The sequence below is a fragment of the Anabrus simplex genome, chromosome 1, assembly GCF_040414725.1.
Source record: "Anabrus simplex isolate iqAnaSimp1 chromosome 1, ASM4041472v1, whole genome shotgun sequence".
In the NCBI taxonomy this organism is placed as follows: Eukaryota; Metazoa; Arthropoda; class Insecta; order Orthoptera; family Tettigoniidae; genus Anabrus; species Anabrus simplex.
In genome coordinates this window covers 479,342,787-479,366,076 of record NC_090265.1, presented here as the reverse complement: position 1 = coordinate 479,366,076, position 23,290 = coordinate 479,342,787, and the positions used below count along the sequence as shown (strand labels likewise).

The 23,290-nt window shown below is 42.8% G+C and overlaps 1 protein-coding gene across 1 annotated transcript in view; it reads right to left on the bottom strand.

Annotated features, from left to right (window-relative positions):
- Nucleotides 1-23,290, bottom strand: part of LOC136867423 (hatching enzyme 1.2) — a 103,473-nt gene that overhangs the window by 37,456 nt on the left and 42,727 nt on the right. The window contains exons 3-4 of the mRNA XM_067144629.2: nucleotides 11,820-11,914; nucleotides 2,470-2,566 (exon numbers count right to left, since the gene is read on the bottom strand). Coding sequence (XP_067000730.2) covers nucleotides 2,470-2,566; nucleotides 11,820-11,914 — 192 coding nt within the window. The remainder of the gene's footprint in view (nucleotides 1-2,469; nucleotides 2,567-11,819; nucleotides 11,915-23,290) is intronic.

Sequence of the window (23,290 nt, the reverse complement as noted above, 5' to 3'; positions counted from 1 at the left end):
TTTTGGTTGACGTAGGACAAAAATTGTGCAAATTTTGACATACTCCCACTAGTTCGAAATGGCGAAATATGTCAAAATGAAAAGTATCCCTCGAGTGACTCGGGACTTCAAGCTACAGTATGTTCTTACCAAGTTTCAGCTCAGTTGATTCGTTAGTTTTCTAGCCTACCCGGAACGAACAAACAAAGACCATCTTATTTGTACTAATACAGTGGAATCCCGGTTAAAAGCGGACCGATTCATCGCGGATTTGGATTGAACGCGGTACAAAGTATATCTCTGAAAAAATATTCAATGAAAATCTTTTCTTTTTAAATGTAGTAACGAACTGCATACAAAGAGGGAATCTGCATTACAATCTGTAACTGTGACCGACTCAGCGCTAAACAGAACTTCAAGGTATGAATGGATGAAGTTTTAGGAACTGGGTCGCCTCTCCAAACTCGAGAAACGATCTACGCCGCTTTTACTACGGCTAGGAAACACTACATCTCTATCTTCGTACCCTAGCAGTGCCAATAAAACATAGTCAGGCCAGACACCAAACTGGAAGTCGGCCTCCCCCACCATGCCTAACTGTGTACTACCAGGCGTATATCTCTCCTTCACTGATGCAGCCCTACTGAAGTACCTCAAGAACGAAGGTGTACCTGTAACAAACCTAAGCCAACCTAAGTCAACTGCATACCCACCGACCGAGTCCTCATACACCTCGCCACAGAAGAAGCAGTACAAAAGGCCATAAGATGGGGCATATGCATAAACGGAATACCACGCTTCGCTGAACCATGTCCGCCCCATATGGTAAACGACTTGGGACCGGACCCGGGAGCCAAGCCACCCCGACAGTTTCAGCAACCAACAACAAGGCCACCTCCTCCATACACCCCTACCACCCCACCCCACCCGATAACCTACCCACTCACCACTACCATTACCACCATCACTACCACCATGGTTACTACTCCCACCCACACATCCCTCAATACTCCTATAACCACCTCAGTAATGACCCACTCCTCCCCTATAATGATGTCTCCCTCACCCCCTACCCACCCTAGCCCATTCAGACCACTAATTGAAGAATAAGACTACATGCCTACAGAAACAGCAAGACAAACGCCATCACCACCTCCAGCTCCCGAGTCCAACGGAACAATCCCGCCACCGCCCGAGTCCAACGGAAAAAAAATTCGCCACCGCCATCACCATCGTCCCAGCCCAACGCCAGCTGCGTCGTCAGAGGAATTCATCCAACCATAGCATCTGGAATCATCTCACAAGAGATACGACGCTCAGGACTTAACCTCAAAAAAGCATCCAGGATCCACAACACAGCCGGGCCCACCTACATGGTGCGGCTCCTTTTCCAGCAACCCGAAGACGCGCAAAGGCTCATACAGCAGGGGATCCAGCTCTTCGGGAAGCAACACCGGGTGGAACCATCCCGCTCTCCCCCTCAACAACCCACCCGCCCTAACCCATCTCAGAATCACTCCCGTCTCTCCTCCCTACCTATCACACAGAATAACTCCCACCTCCTTCTACTGCTACTCACATCCCTAGCCAATATCACCTCTTTCTATCAACAGATCATCCCTCTATTCCTTCCTAACATCCGCACTTAACAATAGTTTACTACTTTCCATGTAACTTGTAAGCAACCTATGTATGTATAAAAACCATTGTAACAAAATAAAACCAATAAAAAGCAAGAGAGCAGAACTACACCACTTAGCCAAAAGGCCCCATCTCCAAATCCCCAAATCAAAAGCTCCCCCTCTTTTCCTTCCAACATTACAAATCCCCAAACCCCGCCAAATCTCCTGGCCAGAGAGAAGGCGTAACCTTCTAGGTGGCCCGCCCCTTCCCTTCGGGAAGGGGAATGAAAACATTCCCCTTGGCCCTTGGTCCTTTAGGAACTGCGTACCACAGAAACAACGGGACGTGAACAATATTGGCCAAACTTTTGTGTACACAGGAGGAAGCTAAGATGAACTTACCCCGTACTTCTTAACAACTTACATTTTTTTGCCTGCATCCGCACTCACAAAACAAGTAACCGTGTTGGTTTGTAATTTTTTAAGACAATTTCCAATTTAAGTCTTGAATTTGGTGCAGATGCTATGATGCCACAAAAATTAAAAGCGTACTCTGTGAACGATAAATTGAACATAATGGATCGTGTGAAGAATGGAATAGGTACGATGTTCTTCATAAGATCTTTTCTATTTCTGGACAGTGTTGGCTCTCCTCACCACTCCTCCATCAGTGGTGATCTGGTCTGACTTCTTTCCTGCTTATTTTCCTTCGTCTGTAAGAGGAAGAATCTATCGCGACGTGTCTAGAGGCAAGGTTATTTCATTGTTCCTTCGAAATGAATTGAAATGAACGTGACTAGAAATGTTATATTGCGGCTTGTTTGAAACTGCTTCATGTATCGAGTTTTAGGGCTAGAGAAGAACTCACCATACAGCGGACTGATTACGTATGGCACAGTTCTGTTCTTCCATAGCCGCTCTGGAAAAACATCCCAGCGAAGACCAACTCTCCAGTACTGGTAGGCCTGTAGGGAGAGATATTTAAACCTTAAAATTCAAGTCTTATTTTACCTTAATTATAAGTGTCAGTATAATAGTAGATATACATGTCTGTTAACATTATGCAATATGAATGTTTCTGTACTGTAAAATTGCGAACTAGTAAATTATTCCACAGATAACCTCAGAATTCGTATTTCTTTTATACTGAAACTTAGCTCTATGTAAACCCAGCATGATGAAAAAAATAATCATATGTAATTTGAGGCGTGTTTAAAATACGATTGCACTCGGCCAAGTCAGGAAGTAATGTTTCTTAGGTCCGATGTCTGGCATTTTCTAAAACCCATCTTGTTCTGTCGATAATACGAGACTCGTGTGACGGCTGTACTCGGTCCACTGACATGCCCGCTGCTCTCTCCACTATGGTAAACAAACACTAGTGCCGCCTCGCCCAACTGCAATCGTATTTTAATAAGTGATATTATAATACACGTACAAAAGAAATGAACTCCGGAGGCTCTCAGCTTGGAAAGGGTGGTGACTAAGGGTCCAGTAGCTAAGTCTGGCATTGTTTCCACTTACCTGTGCCACACTATTCTGTTTCATCTTTCCTGACGTCTCTTGGTCAACGCTTGTTCTCATCAGAATATGTCAGTACTAGGTTTTCAAGCCCTAGGGAGTCTTTTATATTATCACCATTTATAGCCCTTTTATTTTCTTAACCGATACCTTCATTCTTCAAACGTAGCAGACCAGAGTAAAATAACACATCATTTAGAGCACGCTTTGTTTTCCTTGTGGGATGGGGACACCTGGAAGAATGTTTCCCACAAAGGGTCCAGATATGACTGGAAAACAGAAAGTAGCATAAATAGGAAACGCCCATCATTGTCCTCTAGATGAATACCAGAGGGGAGTAAGATGTGAAGCTTATTGCCTCCCATACCAACATGTGTAACCCTGAGTAACAGATGAGAGCACAGCACACGGTGGTTATTTCCACTCCCCGCCTGTCTACGGACACGTATCATTTTCATCGCTGTATAGTACCGCTCCCCATTCGGATCTCCAATGTACTCTCTTCCGACATCACCGGCGAAGCTCTCGACGATGAACAGAGCAACGCGTGAACGCAGGTCTACATCCAACAATCGATTTTGCAAGTGATTTGATTCCACTTGCAGTCACCGTTCTGCCGATGAGTGTGTCCAGCGTCAAGGTGGCACTGGAAAGGCACATCTGCTGTGAGAACACTCAGCTTCCCATTGTCTCCATCACCGATGCAAGTAGTGTATTTTCATGGGTTCAGCCGCCTCCGCCAGCGTCTGAGAGGCTACCTCCACCGCATAAGATGTTACTGGCTAAAAGTGCATGCTTAACCTCACATGACGTTACTTGGCGGACGATTCGAAATGTGGGCGGTTGGCCACGTCTGTAGGCTTAACCTCACAGGCTTGGACTTTTTAAATTGGCTTTACGTCGCACCGACACAGATTGGTCTTATGGCACGATGGGATAGGAAAGGGCTAGGAGTAGGAAGTAAGTGGCCGTGGCCTTAATTAAGGTCCACCCCCGGCATTTTCGTGGTGTGAAAATGGGAAACCACGGAAAAGCAATAGGCTTCGATTCGACTCCAGGCTTAACCTCACAGGGACGCCAACCTTACAAACCCAAGTTCGATGTACAAGAGTGAAAGCGTAACCTAACACTTGAAGTTCAACTCCGGGCTAACCGCATAAGAATGCAAGCTTAACCTTACAGGCTCGGATTCGACTCCAGGCTTAACCCCACAGAGGCGTTAACTTTACAGACCCAAGTTCAATGCCCACTGAAGCCAATCGCATAAGAGTGCAAGATTAACCTTACAGACTTCACCTAATCGCTGCGCTAGGCAAGATGGCCGTTATTCATTATTCTTATGGGCCTAACTCTAGAGAGCTCTCTCAGGGGCCCACAACTTGTAACTTAGGACCTATTAATTTTATCGGCCTAACTTTTGGGAACTGGTGCAAGGGATACTAGACAAGATGGCTGCTATAGACTATTCTTATGAGCCTAACTCTAGATATCTACCCGAGGGGCTCACAACTTGTAACTTGGGACCTATTGACTTTATCGGACTAATTTTTTGGAGCGGATGCATGGGCTACTACGCAAGATCGTTGCAATATATATTACTCTTACGAGGCTAACTCTGGAGCACTACCTTAAGGGTTCACAACTTGTAATTGTGAGTTCAACTCCTTGGCTAACCCTAACCTCACAGGCTCTCCTTATCTAACCCCGCAGACTTGCTTTCTGAGCTTGAGTTTAAGGATTCGATTCCGCTAATTCTGCTGCTAGAAGGGGGCTCAAGGCCAAAGTTCAATGTTCGTGCTAACCGTGCAAGCATAACCTTAGAGGCATGGATTCGTTCCTAGGCTGAACCTAACCCATATACTAAGCATTATGGTGGCTATACATTGTTCTTATGAGACCCGGTACAGGGCTACCTCAGTGACTCGGAGATGACTTTGGAATTCTGAATCTGATAACAGCTATACATTTATTTTATGGGACTAGGAAAGTGGTGTAAGGTCTTATACATATGTATTGCTCATATAGGACTAATTTTAGAGACCTACCTTAGGGCCTCGGAGCTGAGCTACTACTTATGAACAAGATGGCGACTATACATTGCTCTTATGGAACTATGGAAGTGCCGTAAGGGTAATGCGTTGAGGGCTAAAGGACACTAAAGAACATTAAAGGGCTAAAATGCACTCATGGGCAAAAGGGCACTAGGTAAGGGAGTATTCTGCCCGAAGGCAGGTTCGAACCTCCGCAGAGGTTTGCCTGAGCCGGAGTTTACGTACGGTAGGGTGGCTAGTTCCTTTCCGCTCCTCCATTCCCTTACCCGCCACCAACAGCGCGTGGCAACCCATCCAAATCTTGAACACGCCCAATGTTGCTTAACTTCGGAGATCTCACGGGATCCGGTGTTTCAACACGGCTACGGCCGTTAAAATGGCACTAAAGAGCACTAAAGGGCTAAAGGCCTCTAAAGAACGTAAGGGCACTAAAGAGGCAAAGGACACTAAAGGAATCTAGAGAGCACTGAAGGGCTAAATGTCACTGAAAGTACTAAAGGGCACTAAACAGATAAGGGCACTAAACGATACTAATAGGCTAAAGGATTTAATTGTGCACTAAGAGCTTGGATACAATTGAAATACCCAACCCTCGAGCCAAAGGAATAAAAAGTTAAAATTCCCCACCCGAGCAGCAGCTTTATCGCAAGGTGCAATAGCTTTGCAAGAATTTGCTGAAACAGGAAGTGTAAAGTAATAGGCTTTTGCTGATATGTAATATATACTGTCACGACCTTGCAAAAACACAGCTGCCATCCTTTACTCTGTAAGACTTAAATCTGAACTTGAGGTTCACATCATACTTTTACGAAAAGTATCAAATATTAACCGCGAACTTATTGAAGTGTGAATGAGAGTCATCCACAATCTACACACAGAAGTTAGTGTCTACAGGAAAATATTGAACAGAGTGTAGTAACACTGGCAATGTAACGGTTAGGAATAAAGCGCTACTGCGTAATATTGTATTCATGCTAGCTGATGTGGTACTTTAGGGTAAGTCTAAAATTTCATTCTCGTATAATCGCGTTAGTTAGTGTTCCTATCGAAAAACATTATGTAACTATAAAGTTGTAGAAAATAATATTTCTAATCATTGTTGTCTTAACATGTTTTTCAGCACTGGCTATAATAACAGAGATAATCGTAAATTTAGATTTTTCTGAGTGCCGAGAAAATAGTTGAACAGAATATAATAAAATAACGCGCTCTCGCGTAGGCTGTAATAATATTATTCATGCTTGCTGAAATGGTCGTTTAGGGTAAAGTCAAAACGTTCATTCTCTCGAAACCGCGTTAGTAGCGGTTGTATAGAAAAATACTGCATAAATAAAGATGTAAAAATAAGATTTATAATCATTGTTGTCTTAACATGTTTTTTCCGTATAACAGAGACAATCGTAAATAATTGAGACTTTTGCTGAGTTGCGAGAAAATAGTTGAACGGAATGTAATAAAATTCGCAATGTAAAGGTAAGGAATAAAGCGCTATCACGTAGGTTATTAATAATTTGATTCATGCTAACTGAAATGGTAGTTTAGGGGAAGTCTAATATGGTATTCTCTTATAACCGCGACAGTAGCGGTAAAATCTAATTCTGAATACTGTACAAACACCTAACCTTCTTCCAAGTTTGAAAGCGGCCTAGCTGAGGAGCCAACATCTTGAAATCTGCAGGACCATCAACCTTAAAGGCTGATCTAAGAAAACAGACACAGATTAATGTAAAATATGACGTTGAAACTTAGCAGCATATCAAGTTTACTCAGACTAACATTGCAGTTAGGCTGAGTAAGTAGTCTTCTGAGGTCAAGTTGACGACTCAGTCCGGTAGTATTTGAAGGTGCTAGCATCGTGTCGGGAGATTCGCCAAAGAGGCTCTTGCGGGGTAAAATTCAATCACGGAGGAGGAGGCCATATATGTGAACGCTGCTAGGTCTGTGGGGAAGAGGAGGAGATCCACAAACAACAGAATCTCACACCAAACTCTTTGTGTTGTCAAACCATTTTCGATAACGGACACAGTCGCGTAACTTTGGACAGCTGCCGTTGTGCTGTGAACTTCAAAGTACGATCAACGTTCCGTCTACACACAGATATTCTGTGCTGCGAAAACCTTTCGGATTGGTGCTCTTCAGTGGATTTCTACTAGTGTATGTTCTCAGTCATCTTATCCTTTTGGGATATTTGAGGTATAGATTAGATTATGTAAGATTAAATTCTAATTAAATATGCCTTACCATGCATACATACAATATCAACATTTTATTAATATTCATAAATGTTCCGCCTCTTACAGAAGTTTCGTCAGCAAGCAAGACAGCATGATTATCATTCAAATATCTAGTACAATGGTGGAGTTTATACTTTAAAATCAAGATACAATGTAATAAATGAATAAAATTGAGGACTATTTGTAAAAATTAGGCTTCTCATCAAATAAACCAAGAAAATCATTTGGTTCATTCACCAACAAGTGGACAGAACAAAAGGTTTCGTTGAATCTATCATTCAAAACAAAATTCTTTACTTCAGTACTTGAAAATAAAACTGTGAGCTCTTAGAAGTAAGTATAGTTTCGCTTTTGATACAGTACGTGAGATGAAGAAAAGAACGTTGTAAAATCCAGACCCTGTCCTCATTTAGCTTCGGATCAGACACGAGTCATAGCCACTGTGTCCAGTCCACAGCTTCATTAGCAACAGACCTCTCACACTGTTGCCATAACTTCGAATTGCCGGTATATGGTGTAAATTACTTACTTAGGTATGTCAGGATGCAGCAACTGTCACAGATTCCATTAGCATTGGTTTTCTGCTAAGCTTTTTGAGTCGGAATCTCAAGCTTTTGACGACTGTACTTTCAAAAGCGTAGAAATGGACATACCAGGAATATCCGCCAAATTTGATAATAGTTTCATGCGAAGGCTTATAATTGAGGGGAATACCTTTTTCATATAAAAATCGTGTATATTTCTTCGTATTGTGCCCAAAGTAAAATCATCGAGACAGATTTTCGGACGCCCCGGTCTCCCACACTGCTTCTTTCTTGACCTTTTTCAAAGGAGAAGGTGTGAGCTTGTATTCGGGCGATTGTGGGTTCAAATCCCACCTTCGGCAGCCCTGAAGATGGCTTTCCGTGCTTTAATGCCCTTTTGCCCTTTAGTGTCTTTTAGTTTCCTTTAGCCCTTCACGAGTTACCCTTACGGCACCTCCATAAGGTGCAAAAGGGCATTAAAGAACGGAAAGTCATCTTCAGGGCTGCCGAAGGTGGGATTTGAACCCACAATCGCCCGAATACAAGCTCACACCTACGCGACCCTGACCGCACGGCAAACTCGCTCGGTTTTAAAGGTTTCCAGCGTTAAATGACTGGTCATGTAATAAGCTGTGAACACTGTTAGAAATATACACTGGCGGAAAATGAAATCCCGATGCCAAGAAGGAGTTAGCTCATTCCATGTTAAGAAAACAGTATTGCTCTTATGATAACAGGGTTGCCATATCGAACGGCTCTGCTCAACACCACCACGGGAAAACGGAGGCACATAAATCTGTGAAATTCAATATTTAAGTTCAAGATAAGAAGCGGAAGAAACTAAGGTGCAAATTATTTTTATGAACTAAAAGGTCCGGGGGGGGGGGGTTCACAGGAGCTATTTTTGGTTTGTACAGAATCAGAGGTAAACTACGGCACATAAAAACCTCAGCATTGAAATGTAAGGAAAATTGAGGCATAAAATAGAAAAATAATATTTTTATGGGCTCGAGGGGTGAGGGATGCACTTAATAGCATTTAATAAAATTCCCCGGGCAACGCGGGATACTACTGTACTGTCGTATCGCTCACAGAAACAAGAGTAAAAATTAAATGTGGCCGTAAAAAAGGACCCTAAAATTAAAATGCGCTTAAGAAAGAACAGCTAAATAACAAAACTAAGCACAAATAATTTTTATCAGTACAAGTTATGCCATGACGTATCGCTGCACACCACAACACCAAAATCTGCAGTAACAACTTCTGTACAGTACGAAAATAATAGAACACACACAAATACTATGCAATGTACAACCAACTCTCACTCAACACAAGACAAGTATGCACTGATTTAAAGCCTAAGTACACACACGCGCAACAAATAAATACTCTGGGTGTCTTCACTACAGAAGTGAACTGCCGGCGGTTCACAGTGTGATGGACTACACGATGCTTGTACCAGAGCAACACAGAAGAAAGAAAATGAAGGAAGGCAACGAAGCGATGACTGTTCCTGCCATTGTACTTCCTCCCTACGTATTTATTTATTTATTTATTTATTTATTTATTTATTTATTTATTTATTTATTTATTTATTTATTTATTTATTTATTTATTGCTAGTTGCTTTACGTTGCGCCGACATAGATAGGTCTTATGGCGACGATGGGACAGGAAAGGCCAAGGAATGGGAAGGAAGCGGCCGTGGCCTTAATTAAGGTACAGCCCCAGCATTTGCGTGGTGTGAAAATGGGAAACCACAGAAAACCATCGTCAGGGCTGCCGACAGTGGAATTCGAACCTACTATCTTCCGAATACTGGATACTGGCCGCACTTAAGCGACTGCAGCTATCGAGCTCGTCGAATATATTTATGAAAAATAAAATGTTATATAGTTATTTTAATAACTCACGGGCAAAAAAAAATGCTTCATCCTGTTTATCTATCTTTCACAATACATTACAAAGTACGGTATAGTATCCTTTAATCACGAGGAATTATGGATGTCTCAGAGGGGGTGTGTTCACTCCTTGTAGGTACATAAGAGCAATCGTCTATTCTTAACGTGGAATGAACTATAAATAAACGAAATTCGGGAGGCGTGTTTGTAGATCTGAAAGATGACGCCTGTTCAAATTACCGTGCGTGTCGACGAAGAGTGCTGTTAGTAGCACCACTATGACTTTGCAAAGCAAGTTTGCTTTAAATACGCGCTGTACACTTCGTGAGTGTTAGTCATTGTCTGGTGTTGTTGTTGCTATTTGCTTTACGTCGCACCGACACAGATATGTCTTATGGCGACGATGGGACGGGAAAGGCCTAGGAATGGGAAGGAAGCGGCCGTGGCCTTAATTAAGGTACAGTCCCAGCATTTTCCTGGTGTGAAAATGGGAAACCAAGGAAAACCATCTTTAGGGCTGCGACAGTGGGATTCGAACCCACTATCTTCCGGATGCGAGCTCACAGCTGCGCGCCCCTAACCGCAAGGCCAACTCGCCCTGTGGTGTTGATGTTGTGAGGTAGGAGTGAGTTAAACATGCCTTCAGAGAGATGACGAGGGCAGTATCAACAGCTTACTGAATTTAAATGAGACCGTGTAATAGGGCTACGAGAAGGTGGATGTTCTTTCCACGATATTACAGAAAGACTTGGCAGAGATGTATTCACAGTGCATCGGTGTCGGCAACAATGGTCATGGGAAGGCACTGTTTCAAGAAGACCTGGGTCCGGTTGCACGCGGGCCACTGCGGAGAGCGAAAACCACCGTATTGGCCGCATGGCTGTGGTGGATCGTACTGTATCTGCAGGGGCAATTAGAGTTTCAGTTGGCACCAGAGCGACATAGCGAACTGTAACAAATCGACTACTTGAGGGACAGCTCAGAGCCAGAAATCCTGCAGCGTTAATGCCACTAACTCTGAATCACTACCAACTGCGACTTCAGTGGTGTCAAGCTAGAGTACATTGGAGAGCGGATTGGAGATCTGTTGAGTTCTCAGATGAGATCCGTTTCTGTCTTTGTGCTAGTGATAGCCGTAGGTTGGTAAGAAGAAGGTCATGTTAGCGCTTGGAACCAAGCTGTCTGCATCTTTGACACACTGGACCTACATCAGGAGTTTTGATCTGGGGAGCAATTTACTTTGACAGCAGGAGCACTCTCGTATTTATCCCAAGAACCTTGACAGAGGATTTTTACGTCAGACTGGTGACTGCACCGTTGTGCTGCCATTCATTCGTAGTATTCAAGGGGGTGTTTTACAACAGGATGACGCTCGTCCTCATACCACTGCTGTCGCCCAACGTGCTGTAGGCTACAGATTGTCACCCAGTTGCCTTGGCCTGCGAGTTCGCCAGACCTTTCGCCCATTGAGCACGTATGGAACATTATAGGACGACAAATCCAGCGTCATCCAATACCAGCATTAACCGTTGCTGATTTGACTGACCAAGTGTAACAGACGTGGAACTCAATCACACACGATGAAATACGGCACCTGTACAACATAATGCATGTACGTCTGCATGTTTCCATTCAAAATCGTGGTGACTACAGCGGTTATTAATGTACCGCGATGTCATGTCTTCGCACTCATACTTGAACCTGAAACCTGGAAACTTTAATAAAATAAATATGTTACCTAGACAATTGCTTAGCCTAAATTGCATTCCTCTAAACGAATGTCTTCTTGGTGTTGGAATTCCATTTTCCGGCATTGTATTTGATGTCCCGGCTGGGGATGAGGGTAACGTCTGGACTTAACATACGTATATATCATACTATTTTTCTATACTAAGGACCAGCATGCTCAGGTTGATACTTGTGAATTTAATTTGCTTTATGTACCAGTGTTGGATCTTAGTAACACCAAGGATAGATATTTTATTTACCTCATTGTCTATTGCCATGTCCCCCTGGAAGAGTCCCGGCCGTACCTCTGGATCATGATCTGTATCTTGGAGGACACCCAATGTCTCCAGTCTACCTGTAACCCAGAGTTCAGTTGAGTGTCATCAGTAAGTTGTTGATTTTGGTCCTTGCCAGAGGTAGAAACACATGTTATTTGATACACTGGATCTCATCTCTCTCTAAACTAATTAGTCATCATTTACAAAAATAATCCTTTGGTCCTCTCGCTCTAGTATACAACAGAAGGCCAGTACGTGGCTTGAGAGGGATAGGAAAGCGGAAAATAGCTCGATAGTACCTCTGGTATGCGGAAACTGTTGTTGTTGATTGTTTATAACGTGTTCAGTAGATAGTGTGACTGCAATAACTGTACTGATGAGTATATTTTTAATTAACAGAGGCCAGGATTGAGAAAGAGATTATTGGTACCTGTATATTAGGTACCAACGCAGGTTTACAATAGGATGAACATAGTATAATGCAAAAATTGGACATGGTTGTTACAAGTCAATGTAAAGGACATCTAGAGCTCCGCAGCAACTACCAGCGTCGTTGGTATTAACTATGCGGTGCGGGGAAACATCCTAAATGTTACAAGTGAAAGCTTTTAACTGCAACGTATAGTTCTTATGTATAAAAGTAAATTTAAGAAAATATGATCTGCAAAAGGCTATAATTCACAAGCATACAAGTACATTATTTAGGTGTACCATACCGGTTCTACAAACTCGATTTTTCTAGCTGTAAAGATAAACATAAAATATACTGATTAAAAATTAAGCTCCGAGAAGGAAACCATAATTTAATTTCATCGCCTGCATATGTTAAACACAGTCAAGCTTGAATGTGTATAAAATATATTGATTAATCTGAACATAATACATATTTGTTAACATTGATGCTTTCACGGCCTGTACTTATAGACATGATATGAGCTTTTGCCGTGACAAGAAAACAAGGTGAACTCTTTACGTTCTGCAGAGAAATTTGCTCCGGGCCTTCAGAAGAAAATCTTGACTGTTCACGAGGAAAGAGTCTACAATAACGAGGGTTTGAATTTATACATTAGTAATAGAAGTGAAAGTGGTACGTTCATTCGTCACCAGATGGCTGACCGTACGTTGTTAGCATTCGAAGCCAAGACCGATTACAATATCTCAGACCCTAATATAAAAACTATAATGGTGGACATCATAGGGGGATCAGCTGTTGACTGATCAAGGTTAAGGAGTCATCTAAATAACTTCATTACGACGTGAGATATTGTAGTCGGTCTTGTCGAAGCGGAAGCTGACGGCACAATCAGAATCGGTCTGGGAGTGGGGTTATAACTGGTGTACACATAATGAAAGCATGACACTGACACAAGTCTGGAATGAAACATCTGGTGATGAGGAACATACGAAATTGGAAAACACCGAAACGAAATAACGATAGTGAAAGAACAAGGAAGAGAACTACCTACGTAAATCCTTAATGGCTGGCAACCACGTATCACTTAACTACTTTCGCTATCGTAATTTCGTTTCCGTGTTTTCCAGTCAGTGTCATGCTTTCATTATGTGTACATCAGTTATACCCGTCTCCCCCTCCCCCACTCCCAGACCGATTCAGATAGTGTCGTCAGCTTTCGTTTCGAATCCTAGCGCTGTACCGCATACGGTGAGCCATCTGGTGACGAGTGAACGTAGCACTTCCACTTCTATTAACGTCTATAGTACGTGGACCTTTTCTTGATACCAGAGTTCCCTAGTGCTGAATTGGTAGACCTCGGTTATCTTCGAGATTCGTATTGGCAACCTTTGATACACAAACCATGAATCGCTTATGTATCGCCGTGAGCCATCTGACGTACACTTTACGTACTAGTACTGTTGTAGTTTACACAGCAAAGCCAAACTATAGAATTCATGCTAGGAACAAGATCGCTTCGAGAAATGTTATACAATGTGTGTGTGACACAGTTGTTGGTTTAAGATAATACAAGTTTAGAAAATTCATATAGGTCGATCATATTATCGACTCAGTTCAGATTTCATTTCTATTCAGTTGGCAGTGTTATTACCGGAACCGGGAGAGCTCCCTCCTTACTCCTCACCCCCGTAAAACCTGGTATCAAGAAAAGGTTCGCGTACTGTAAATACAAACCTTCATTATTGTAGAAGCCTTCCTCGTGAACAGTCGAGATTTTCTTCTGAAGAAGAGGAGCAAAGTTCTCTGCGAAACGTAAAGAATTTCACCTTGTTTTCATGACACGGCATAAGCCCAAAAGCCCATATCAAGTCTACATAATACATATTTGATTGAAAAACAAGGTCAGGGCGTTGGTTCAGCATTGTCTCAACTTGTCACTTGATACTGCCTTTTGAAAGTCCCCTGTTACTGGAAAGAAGTCATCAGAAGTCACCAAGAGCGAGTCTTACCCCCTGGTTCGATATAGGAAGGTCTGCTTTATTAATGTAATTCATCCAAACTACATTTACCATTGGTGATGCCACTCAACTATCACGTCCCTTATATAAGAAATTAAACATTGACATGAGACATGGCACAGAAATTTATTGGGTGCGATATATCCCACCTCTCTCCCCTGCCCTAACGACGCCCATATCAGAATGTTAATCATCCAATACAGTATTTCCCAACCTCTGTACGCTTGTGTGCCCCTCGCTGTTTTATTTAATTACTGCCGCTTCAGTTAAGCTCCTATCTTAACGTACAAAAGTCGAAATGAGACAATGAGTTGGGAAGGGAAAATTACAACAATACAACATTCGTAACACAGAAATAAACATAGCTTCTTAAACACTGAGGATCAAGTATAGCATGCGGAAAAACAAACACTACTGAAATGAGAAACATGCTCTAAACATCAAAGTACATCATTGTAACATGCAAGGCGATGACGGCAGCACCCGTATCTATCTGTCGGTACAGCATGTGTTCAAAATGTGCACCGTCGTATCTCATGCATCGTTCATGACGGTCCTGTAGATTGTCGAGCAAGCTGATGAACGCAGGTTGCCGCAAGGAAACACACACACACACACACACACACACACACACACACACACACACACACACACACACACACACACACACACAAAGGATGTATCTTCTTTCGTAATTCGGATACATTCCTCGGTGGTCATCTGATCGGAAAACCGATTCTTTCAGCATGCGCCATATGTAGGCATTTAAGGGCGTGATTTCTGGAGAGTGTGAGGGGTACGGGAAATTAAACGATCCCCAAAGTGTTTTTGCAGAAAGGCACGTGATCCCCCTTGACGTTGTGGCCTGTAGCTCCATCTTTCTACATCCATTTTCGCTGCAGTGACAGGGTTCTCATGACATTCAGTTTGATGTTCAGAGCATATTCGTAATTTCAGTACTGCTTTCTTGCCGCACACTGTATTTAAGAAATTTAATTTTATAATTTTTACAGTTGTGTTATCTGAAAAGTCTGCAATATTTGTTTCACAGATTACTGACCAGCTGAAATTGCATTGATGCACTTACAATATTACTCTCCGATTCTGTTCGAAGTTTGCAGTCAGGTAGCTGAGCTACAATAGTGCACATTCCAAAAGTGAAAACGGTGTTAAGTGTTGAGAATACACTTGGAGATGAGCCGTGCAATAGCTGGTGGCTGATGTAAAGTTCATGAGATGCAGCCATACAGTTGACTGTCAGCTGACCACTGCGAGCAGATATTAAAAAAAAAAAAAAAACTGTGGTGTAGTTCTTGCAGTTTTCTTGTTAACGACCGACAATTTTTGAAGCCCAGCTGGCCGGTTGTGTTTACATTCCTTGTCCGCGGGGTGCCAGGATTTCCCCACCTCGAGACACAGCGTTGTCAACTCTCCGTTTTAATTACTTCGCCTCTGAGGGCAAACGGTGAGACTGGACAGAACTGCGTACAGCTGTGCAACACTGGAGACCTGACGAGCGAACAGGCTCCAGTACTGGCACGCTTTTGAAGTATTCCGCGTGGACTGTCACTGGCAAAGCAAGCAAACTATTGGTCAAGAGCCATCTGCTATTGGTCACAGCAGAGGCGAGTGTAGACATTCAAAAATCTCGTTACTGTCGGAGTGTGGTACTGCTTAACGTTTGAGTCGCCGGTCGTTAACGAGGAAATTGAGTGAACTATACGATAGGATGACGATATAAATAAATAAATAACATTAATTGTGTTATATTTGGCAACACAGCACACGTGGCTATGTTAAAAATACCATGTACATCGTTACGAACTAGAGCACGAAACCTGTACATTAGGTAGTATATTTTCGTTGGTTTAATACAGTACGTCAATGTACAATTTTGCCTGTGTTATTCGTAACACTCAACTGCCCGTATGCTACACGTCCGAGTGGAAAAATATCGCTAGGTAGTCAACAATCCACACCGTCGCTATGCTATTTATCTTCTATCTTTCTTAATCCGTTTACCCTCCAAGGTTGGCTTTTCCCTCGGACTCAGCAAGGGATCCCACCTCTACCGCCTCTAGGGCAGTGTCCCGGAGTGTGAGACTTTGGGTCGGAGGTATACAACTGGGAAGGAGGACCAGTACGCCGCCCAGGTGGCCTCACCTGCTATGCTGAACAGGGGGCGTGTGGGGGATGGGAAGATTGGAAGGGATAGACAAGGAAGAGGGAAGGGAGCGGCCGTGACCTTAAGTTAGGTACCATCCCGGCATTTTCCTGGAGGAGAAGTGGGAAACCACGGAAAAACACTTCTAGGATGGCTGAGATGGGAATCGAACCCCCCTCTACTCAGTTGATCTCCCGAGGCTGAGTGGACCCCATTCCAGCCCTGGTACCACTTTTCAAATTTCGCGGCAGAGCCGGGAATCGAACCCGGGCCTCCGGAGGTGGCAGCTAATCGCACTAACCACTACACCACAGAGGCGGACTTGCTATTTTTCACGAGCGGTTAATCCTGATGTAAACAAATAGGTGAGCAACTTGTATTTGCACGTGGACGTAGACATAGTTCATTGGATGAGTAACTGTCATACTCTGTCGCAAGCTCCAAAGTACATTAATTTTTATTTTATTACTTTTAGAGATTTTGGAGAGTTTATTATAAAATTAAAATATGTTTATCATATACGTGTATGTACATTTACACTTGTATATTTGCTTGGTTCAGGCGGCAGCGCGCCGGCCTCTCACCGCTGGGTTCCATGGTTCAAATCCCGGTCACTCCATGTGAGATTTCTGCTGGACAAAGCGGAGGCGGGACAGGTTTTTCTCCGGGTACTCCGGTTTTCCCTGTCATTTCACTCCAGCAACACTCTCCAATGTCATTTCATCTGCCATTCATTAATTACACAACCCAGCATTTTCAAACTTTCCTTTTGCGCCAAGAGGTGTGATAGGTGATCTTAACTAATTTTGGGTCTCTGAACACGAATCTGTTGTCCGCTTCAACATATCACGTCACGTTTTCTCGCAATAGGTATATCAATATAAGACCTAAATATTGCATATAAAAAGTACTGACAAATGTTGATAATTTTGGAAATATTCATTTTTATTTTTTTATTTTTTTTTATTTATTTCAAAAGAGGCACCTGAGCCAAGCCTCATAATGGTGCAGTACAAATAATTACATTTGGCAACAAAGATGAGATTTGAGAACATCAGCTTCTAGGACAAAAATATAATATACTGTACAATTAATAATTATAATATTAATTACATTTGGCAATAAAGATGAGATTTTAGAACATCAGCTTCTAGGACAAAAGTATAATATACTGTACAGTGAAGAATAATAAAAATAATATTAAGGTATCCTAGTGATAGAAACCAAATATGAACAGCAGTGATATAGTATACTAAATCAGTACTCTATAGGCTTGGCATTTTTACTTTTAGAAAATTAACAAGCTTGGTTTTAAAGATGGGTAAGTTAGCGGCTTCTCGAATATGCTCAGGAAGGCTATTGAAAAACTTTACAGAAAAATGCCATAAAGAATTAGTGCCATACTTAGTAGACTTCAATGATTTACAGTGAATTTTAGTAGATCCTCTTGTACTGTATGAATGTATGTCAGAATTCAAGTTGCAAAGTGTGTTCGAATGAGTTTGTCCATTTTTCAATTTATACAACATAATAGCTGAAGCTTTTTTACGAAGACCATCTAGTGACAGCACATTACAATACTGGTAGACCTGTATGGTTGGTGTTAAGGTGGGTAAGTTGAAGAGTATTTTCAGTGCTCTTTTCTGTAAGATACTGATCTTTTCAAATTGTTCTTTACTGCAACATGCCCAGATATGAATCATATAATTCAGGTGGCTTTCAATTAGTGCATGATAAATACTCTTCAACAGTCCACGAGAAACTTTGTATTTTAATCGGCTGAGTACACCAATAGCAGGAGTTATTCTGTCACACAGCATTGTGATGTGATTCTCCCAAGTTAGCGACTCATCTATGCAAAGTCCTAGAAATTTGGTTGATTGAACACGAGGTACCACTTGGTCATAGAAACTCAAGTTGATGTCCAGAGGAAATGTACATAATGGTTTGTGAAATTTTTTGTATTATTATATGTATTTTGAAATAGTTGAATATTGTCTTGAATTATTATATACAATGAATAATTATTGAGTATAAAATTACAACGGACTATTTAGCATTTATTGTATTATAATACACTGACTGACAGAGCAAATGCAACACCAAGAATGAGTGGTCAGAACTTTATGCCAATTGCAGGGTAGACTGACGTCACTGAGGTATGCTCATGATGTGAAATGCGCCGCTGTGCTGCGCACGTAGCGAACGATAAATGGGACACGGCGTTGGCGAATGGCCCACTCCGTACCGTGATTTCTCAGCCGACAGTCATTGTAGAACGTGTTGTCGTGTGCCACAGGACACGTGTATAGCTAAGAATGCCAGGCCACCGTCAACGGAGGCATTTCCAGCAGACAGACGACTTTACGAGGGGTATGGTGATCGGGCTGAGAAGGGCAGGTTGGTCGCTTCGTCAAATCGCAGCCGATACCCATAGGGATGTGTCCACGGTGCAGCGCCTGTGGCGAAGATGGTTGGCGCAGGGACATGTGGCACGTGCGAGGGGTCCAGGCGCAGCCCGAGTGACGTCAGCACGCGAGGATTGGCGCATCCGCCGCCAAGCGGTGGCAGCCCCGCACGCCACGTCAACCGCCATTCTTCAGCATGTGCAAGACACCCTGGCTGTTCCAATATCGACCAGAACAATTTCCCGTCGATTGGTTGAAGGAGGCCTGCACTCCCGGCGTCCGCTCAGAAGACTACCATTGACTCCACAGCATAGACGTGGACGCCTGGCATGGTGCCGGGCTAGAGCGACTTGGATGAGGGAATGGCGGAACGTCGTGTTCTCCGATGAGTCACGCTTCTGTTCTGTCAGTGATAGTCACCGCAGAGGAGTGTGGCGTCGGCGTGGAGAAAGGTCAAATCCGGCAGTAACTGTGGAGCGCCCTACCGCTAGACAACGCGGCATCATGGTTTGGGGCGCTATTGCGTATGATTCCACGTCACCTCTAGTGCGTATTCAAGGCACGTTAAATGCCCACCGCTACGTGCAGCATGTGCTGCGGCCGGTGGCACTCCCGTACCTTCAGGGGCTGCCCAATGCTCTGTTTCAGCAGGATAATGCCCGCCCACACACTGCTCGCATCTCCCAACAGGCTCTACGAGGTGTACAGATGCTTCCGTGGCCAGCGTACTCTCCGGATCTCTCACCAATCGAACACGTGTGGGATCTCATTGGACGCCGTTTGCAAACTCTGCCCCAGCCTCGTACGGACGACCAGCTGTGGCAAATGGTTGACAGAGAATGGAGAACCATCCCTCAGGACACCATCCGCACTCTCATTGACTCCGTACCTCGACGTGTTTCTGCGTGCATCGCCGCTCGCGGTGGTCCTACATCCTACTGAGCCGATGCCGTGCGCATTGTGTAACCTGCATATCGGTTTGAAATAAACATCAATTATTCGTCCGTGCCGTCTCTGTTTTTCCCCCAACTTTCACCCCTTTCGAACCACTCCTTCTTGGTGTTGCATTTGCTCTGTCAGTCAGGGTACTTATTTACACAAAACACATAAACAAACAACTCTGAGGCTATGAAAGCAATTTATTTTGACAATTAAACGTGATTTACAAGCAAACAATGTAACTTTTATGCAGTATCTTTATGAATTCATAAATGTGAACAAAATAAACTTTAACAGTCCTAGATGTCCCCTTGGAATAAACGCTTGGCTGCCCAGCGTCTGACTGCATCAAGTTTATCTTCTCTTTTCAAACACCAACCGTAGTAGGCCATCATTGGTTCATACCACCTCCCCTGGTATCTTCTTTCTGCCTCCTTGATGTCCTGGTGGAACCTCTCTCCCGTCTCTTAACTAACAGCCCCAAGATTTTCCGGAAAGTGATCGAGATGAGAATGAAGAAAGTGCAGCTTCAGGGTCATTCTACACCCCAACTCTTTCATATCATCCAACATCGTTTTCACTATTGTTTCGGATTGTTTATCCTTTACATTTCATAGGAACTTCATTAGGACGTCTCTTATTGAATTCCATGCAGCAAGTTCCACGGCATTCATCGTCTGTTCGAAGTTTCTGTCTTTCAGAAGCTTTCTAATTTGTGGTCCATTAAAAATGCCTTCCTTACCTTTTGCATCAGATAAATGTGGAAATTTGCTTGCAGTGTACTTGAAACAGGGGCCACTTTTGTCCAAGGCCTTAACGAACTAATTCGTGATTCCCAGTTTGATGTGTAGTAGTGGCAAAATAATTTTTTGTGGCTCAACTAAGGCATCATTTATAACATTTTTCACACCAGGTGTCAAAACTTGTTTCTTTGGCCAGTAAGGTGTAGACCAGTGTTGGTTCCTAGCTTTGCTGTCCCATTCACATAAATAACAAGGTAATTTAGTGTAGCCTGCTTGTTGTCCTAATAGAGTAACACATATATTTTTTCTAAAACAGTTTGCATTGTGATATAATTTTCTTTCAGTGAAACGGAATGTGCTACAGGAATCGAAGCTAAAATGTGTCTGTTATGAAATAGTACAGCCTTTAAGCAAACCACAAGTACTCTAACAACAGCCGATTCGCTGTTATCACAAAGCAGCACTGTGCCGCAATGACACATTTTCAGACAGTAAATGGCAAATAACACGAAAACTAGATGTGATACAATAGCACCAATGACATTTCTGAAATCAGGAGATCTTATTTAGGTGATATCACGTATTAGATGCATTGCCGCAGAAATCATGCTGGGTAGTGTTATTGCCCCAGAGGAGTGCGACAGGCTTCGGCAGCCGGCACAATTCCCATCCTCGCCGCTAGATGAGGGCTTCATTCATTCCATTCCTGACCCGGTCAAATGACTGGAAACAGGCTGTGGATTTTTATTTCATTTTCATATTTGATTAAATAAGGTGCAATACGGCAAAACTCCTCGCAGTGCGGGGAAGCCCCGAACAGTAGAGAAGCTATTTTCACAGAGCTGCATCGGCAGTCAATGAGTTTGAGTCAGTATTCGGCGTGAAAGCTATTAATCAAGAGGTAGGACCATCACATGTTATGAAGCACGTAACAGGAAAACCGCTCATAAGTGATCACAGGCAGTGCATTGTGACTGTGTTCACTAAATTAAGTGTATAGTGTACCGGGAGTACACTTTCTCCGTCCAGTTAAACTGCGCGCCTTCTATAAGGCTATCTATGTTATTGAACTTGAACTAATGTAATGTAAGATACTTGGGTTTGCAACTGTTAGATGTCTCTACCATCGGCCTAATTGCCCCATCTGGCGGGATTAAGGACAATTAATTCTTCAGGGGAAGTCGATTTCTACTATTGGATAACCTTAGTTTTTGAAGATTGTTTTGTTCTTGTGTCAAGGTTGCCAACACTTCTCCCCCACCCCCTCTCCAACTCCGGTATCTACCAACCAATCAGAAGTTTTGTGAATATTTTCTCTAGCCAATTAAAATTGGGAGTGTGTACAGGCATCCAGCGTATCTGTAAACAGTTCTGAAAACTTCCCCTCCCAATACTATAAAATCTGGGCGCTTTAGGGCTGTATCGTCATCTTTATCGCTCTGGTTCATTGTGTGCGGCGTGTACCTTGGGGGCAGGGGCCACAGGTTGGCGTTCGGAAGGCCCAGCAACTCAAGGTAATGGCAGAATTTTCTTAACATGTGATAGCTCCGGCAGATAACTTGAGGGGAATGTTTCAACTTTAATCATGTAAAGTTTTAATTTCATGGTTTAAATGTAGATTTTAGGCAAGTCTGAGGATTCTCTTCGAATCCCTGCTGGGAAACATGAAATGTAAGGGAGCCTTCTGTTGATTCCCATTCAATCTGGTATGGGGCGACCAAAGTTTCTAATCCTCTAAAACTCTTAACACTCTCTTGGAATTTAATGTTTTCATTTAGTCACCCCGGTGTCGAATAGGTTTAGCCTCTGTGTCATTAGGCCACAGGCCACTTAATATTTAAAAACTTCTAGGAGGAGTCCGAGTCTATCGCCTCCTACCCTTTTATTCATAGCCAATCATGTTGAACCTTTTTCTTTTTACATTAAGGCCATTTAGTATGGACACTCATTGCCCCTGTTTATGTTCCTCTAAAAGAAAGTGAAAAACTGTTGAGCAGAAGATAAGCCCACAGCAGGGCTAAGTGACTGTAAATATCTTTTTTGAAGATTGTCAGGCATAACCTTGTGCGCTATAAGAAATGTATGCCTCTGAGAGGCTGGACGGTATTAATTTTGGAGCTCGGACTATTAGGATATGTAATTAAATGGAGCAAATATGGTGGTATAAAATAGTGTACCTGGCAAACGGTAAATAAAAATGTAAACAGACTCTGGGATGGGTTTAAAGCAATTGTTGAGGAATGTGAAAATAGGTTTGTACCTACAAACGTGGTAAGGAATGGTAAAGATCCACTATATTATAACAGGGAAATAAAGAGACTAAGAAGGAGGTGCAGGTTGGAACGAAATAGAGTTAGAAATGGCTGTGGAAGCAAGGAGAAATTGAAGGAAATGACTAGGAAATTGAATCTAGCAAAGAAGTTAGCTAAGGATAACATGATGGCAAGCATAATTGGTGGCCACACTAATTTTATTGAAAAATGGAAGAGTATGTATAGGTACTTTAAGGCAGAAACAGGTTCCAAGAAGGACATTCCAGGAATAATTAATGAACAAGGGGAGTGTGTAGGCGAGGATCTTCAAAAGGCAGAAGTATTCAGTCAGCAGTACGTAAAGATTGTTGGTTACAAGGATAATGTCCAGATAGAGGAGGTTACTAATACTAAAGAAGTATTAAAATTTACCTATGACAGCAATAACATTTACAGTAAGATACAAAAGTTGAAAACTAGAAAAGCAGCTGGAAATTGATAAGGTTTCGGGACA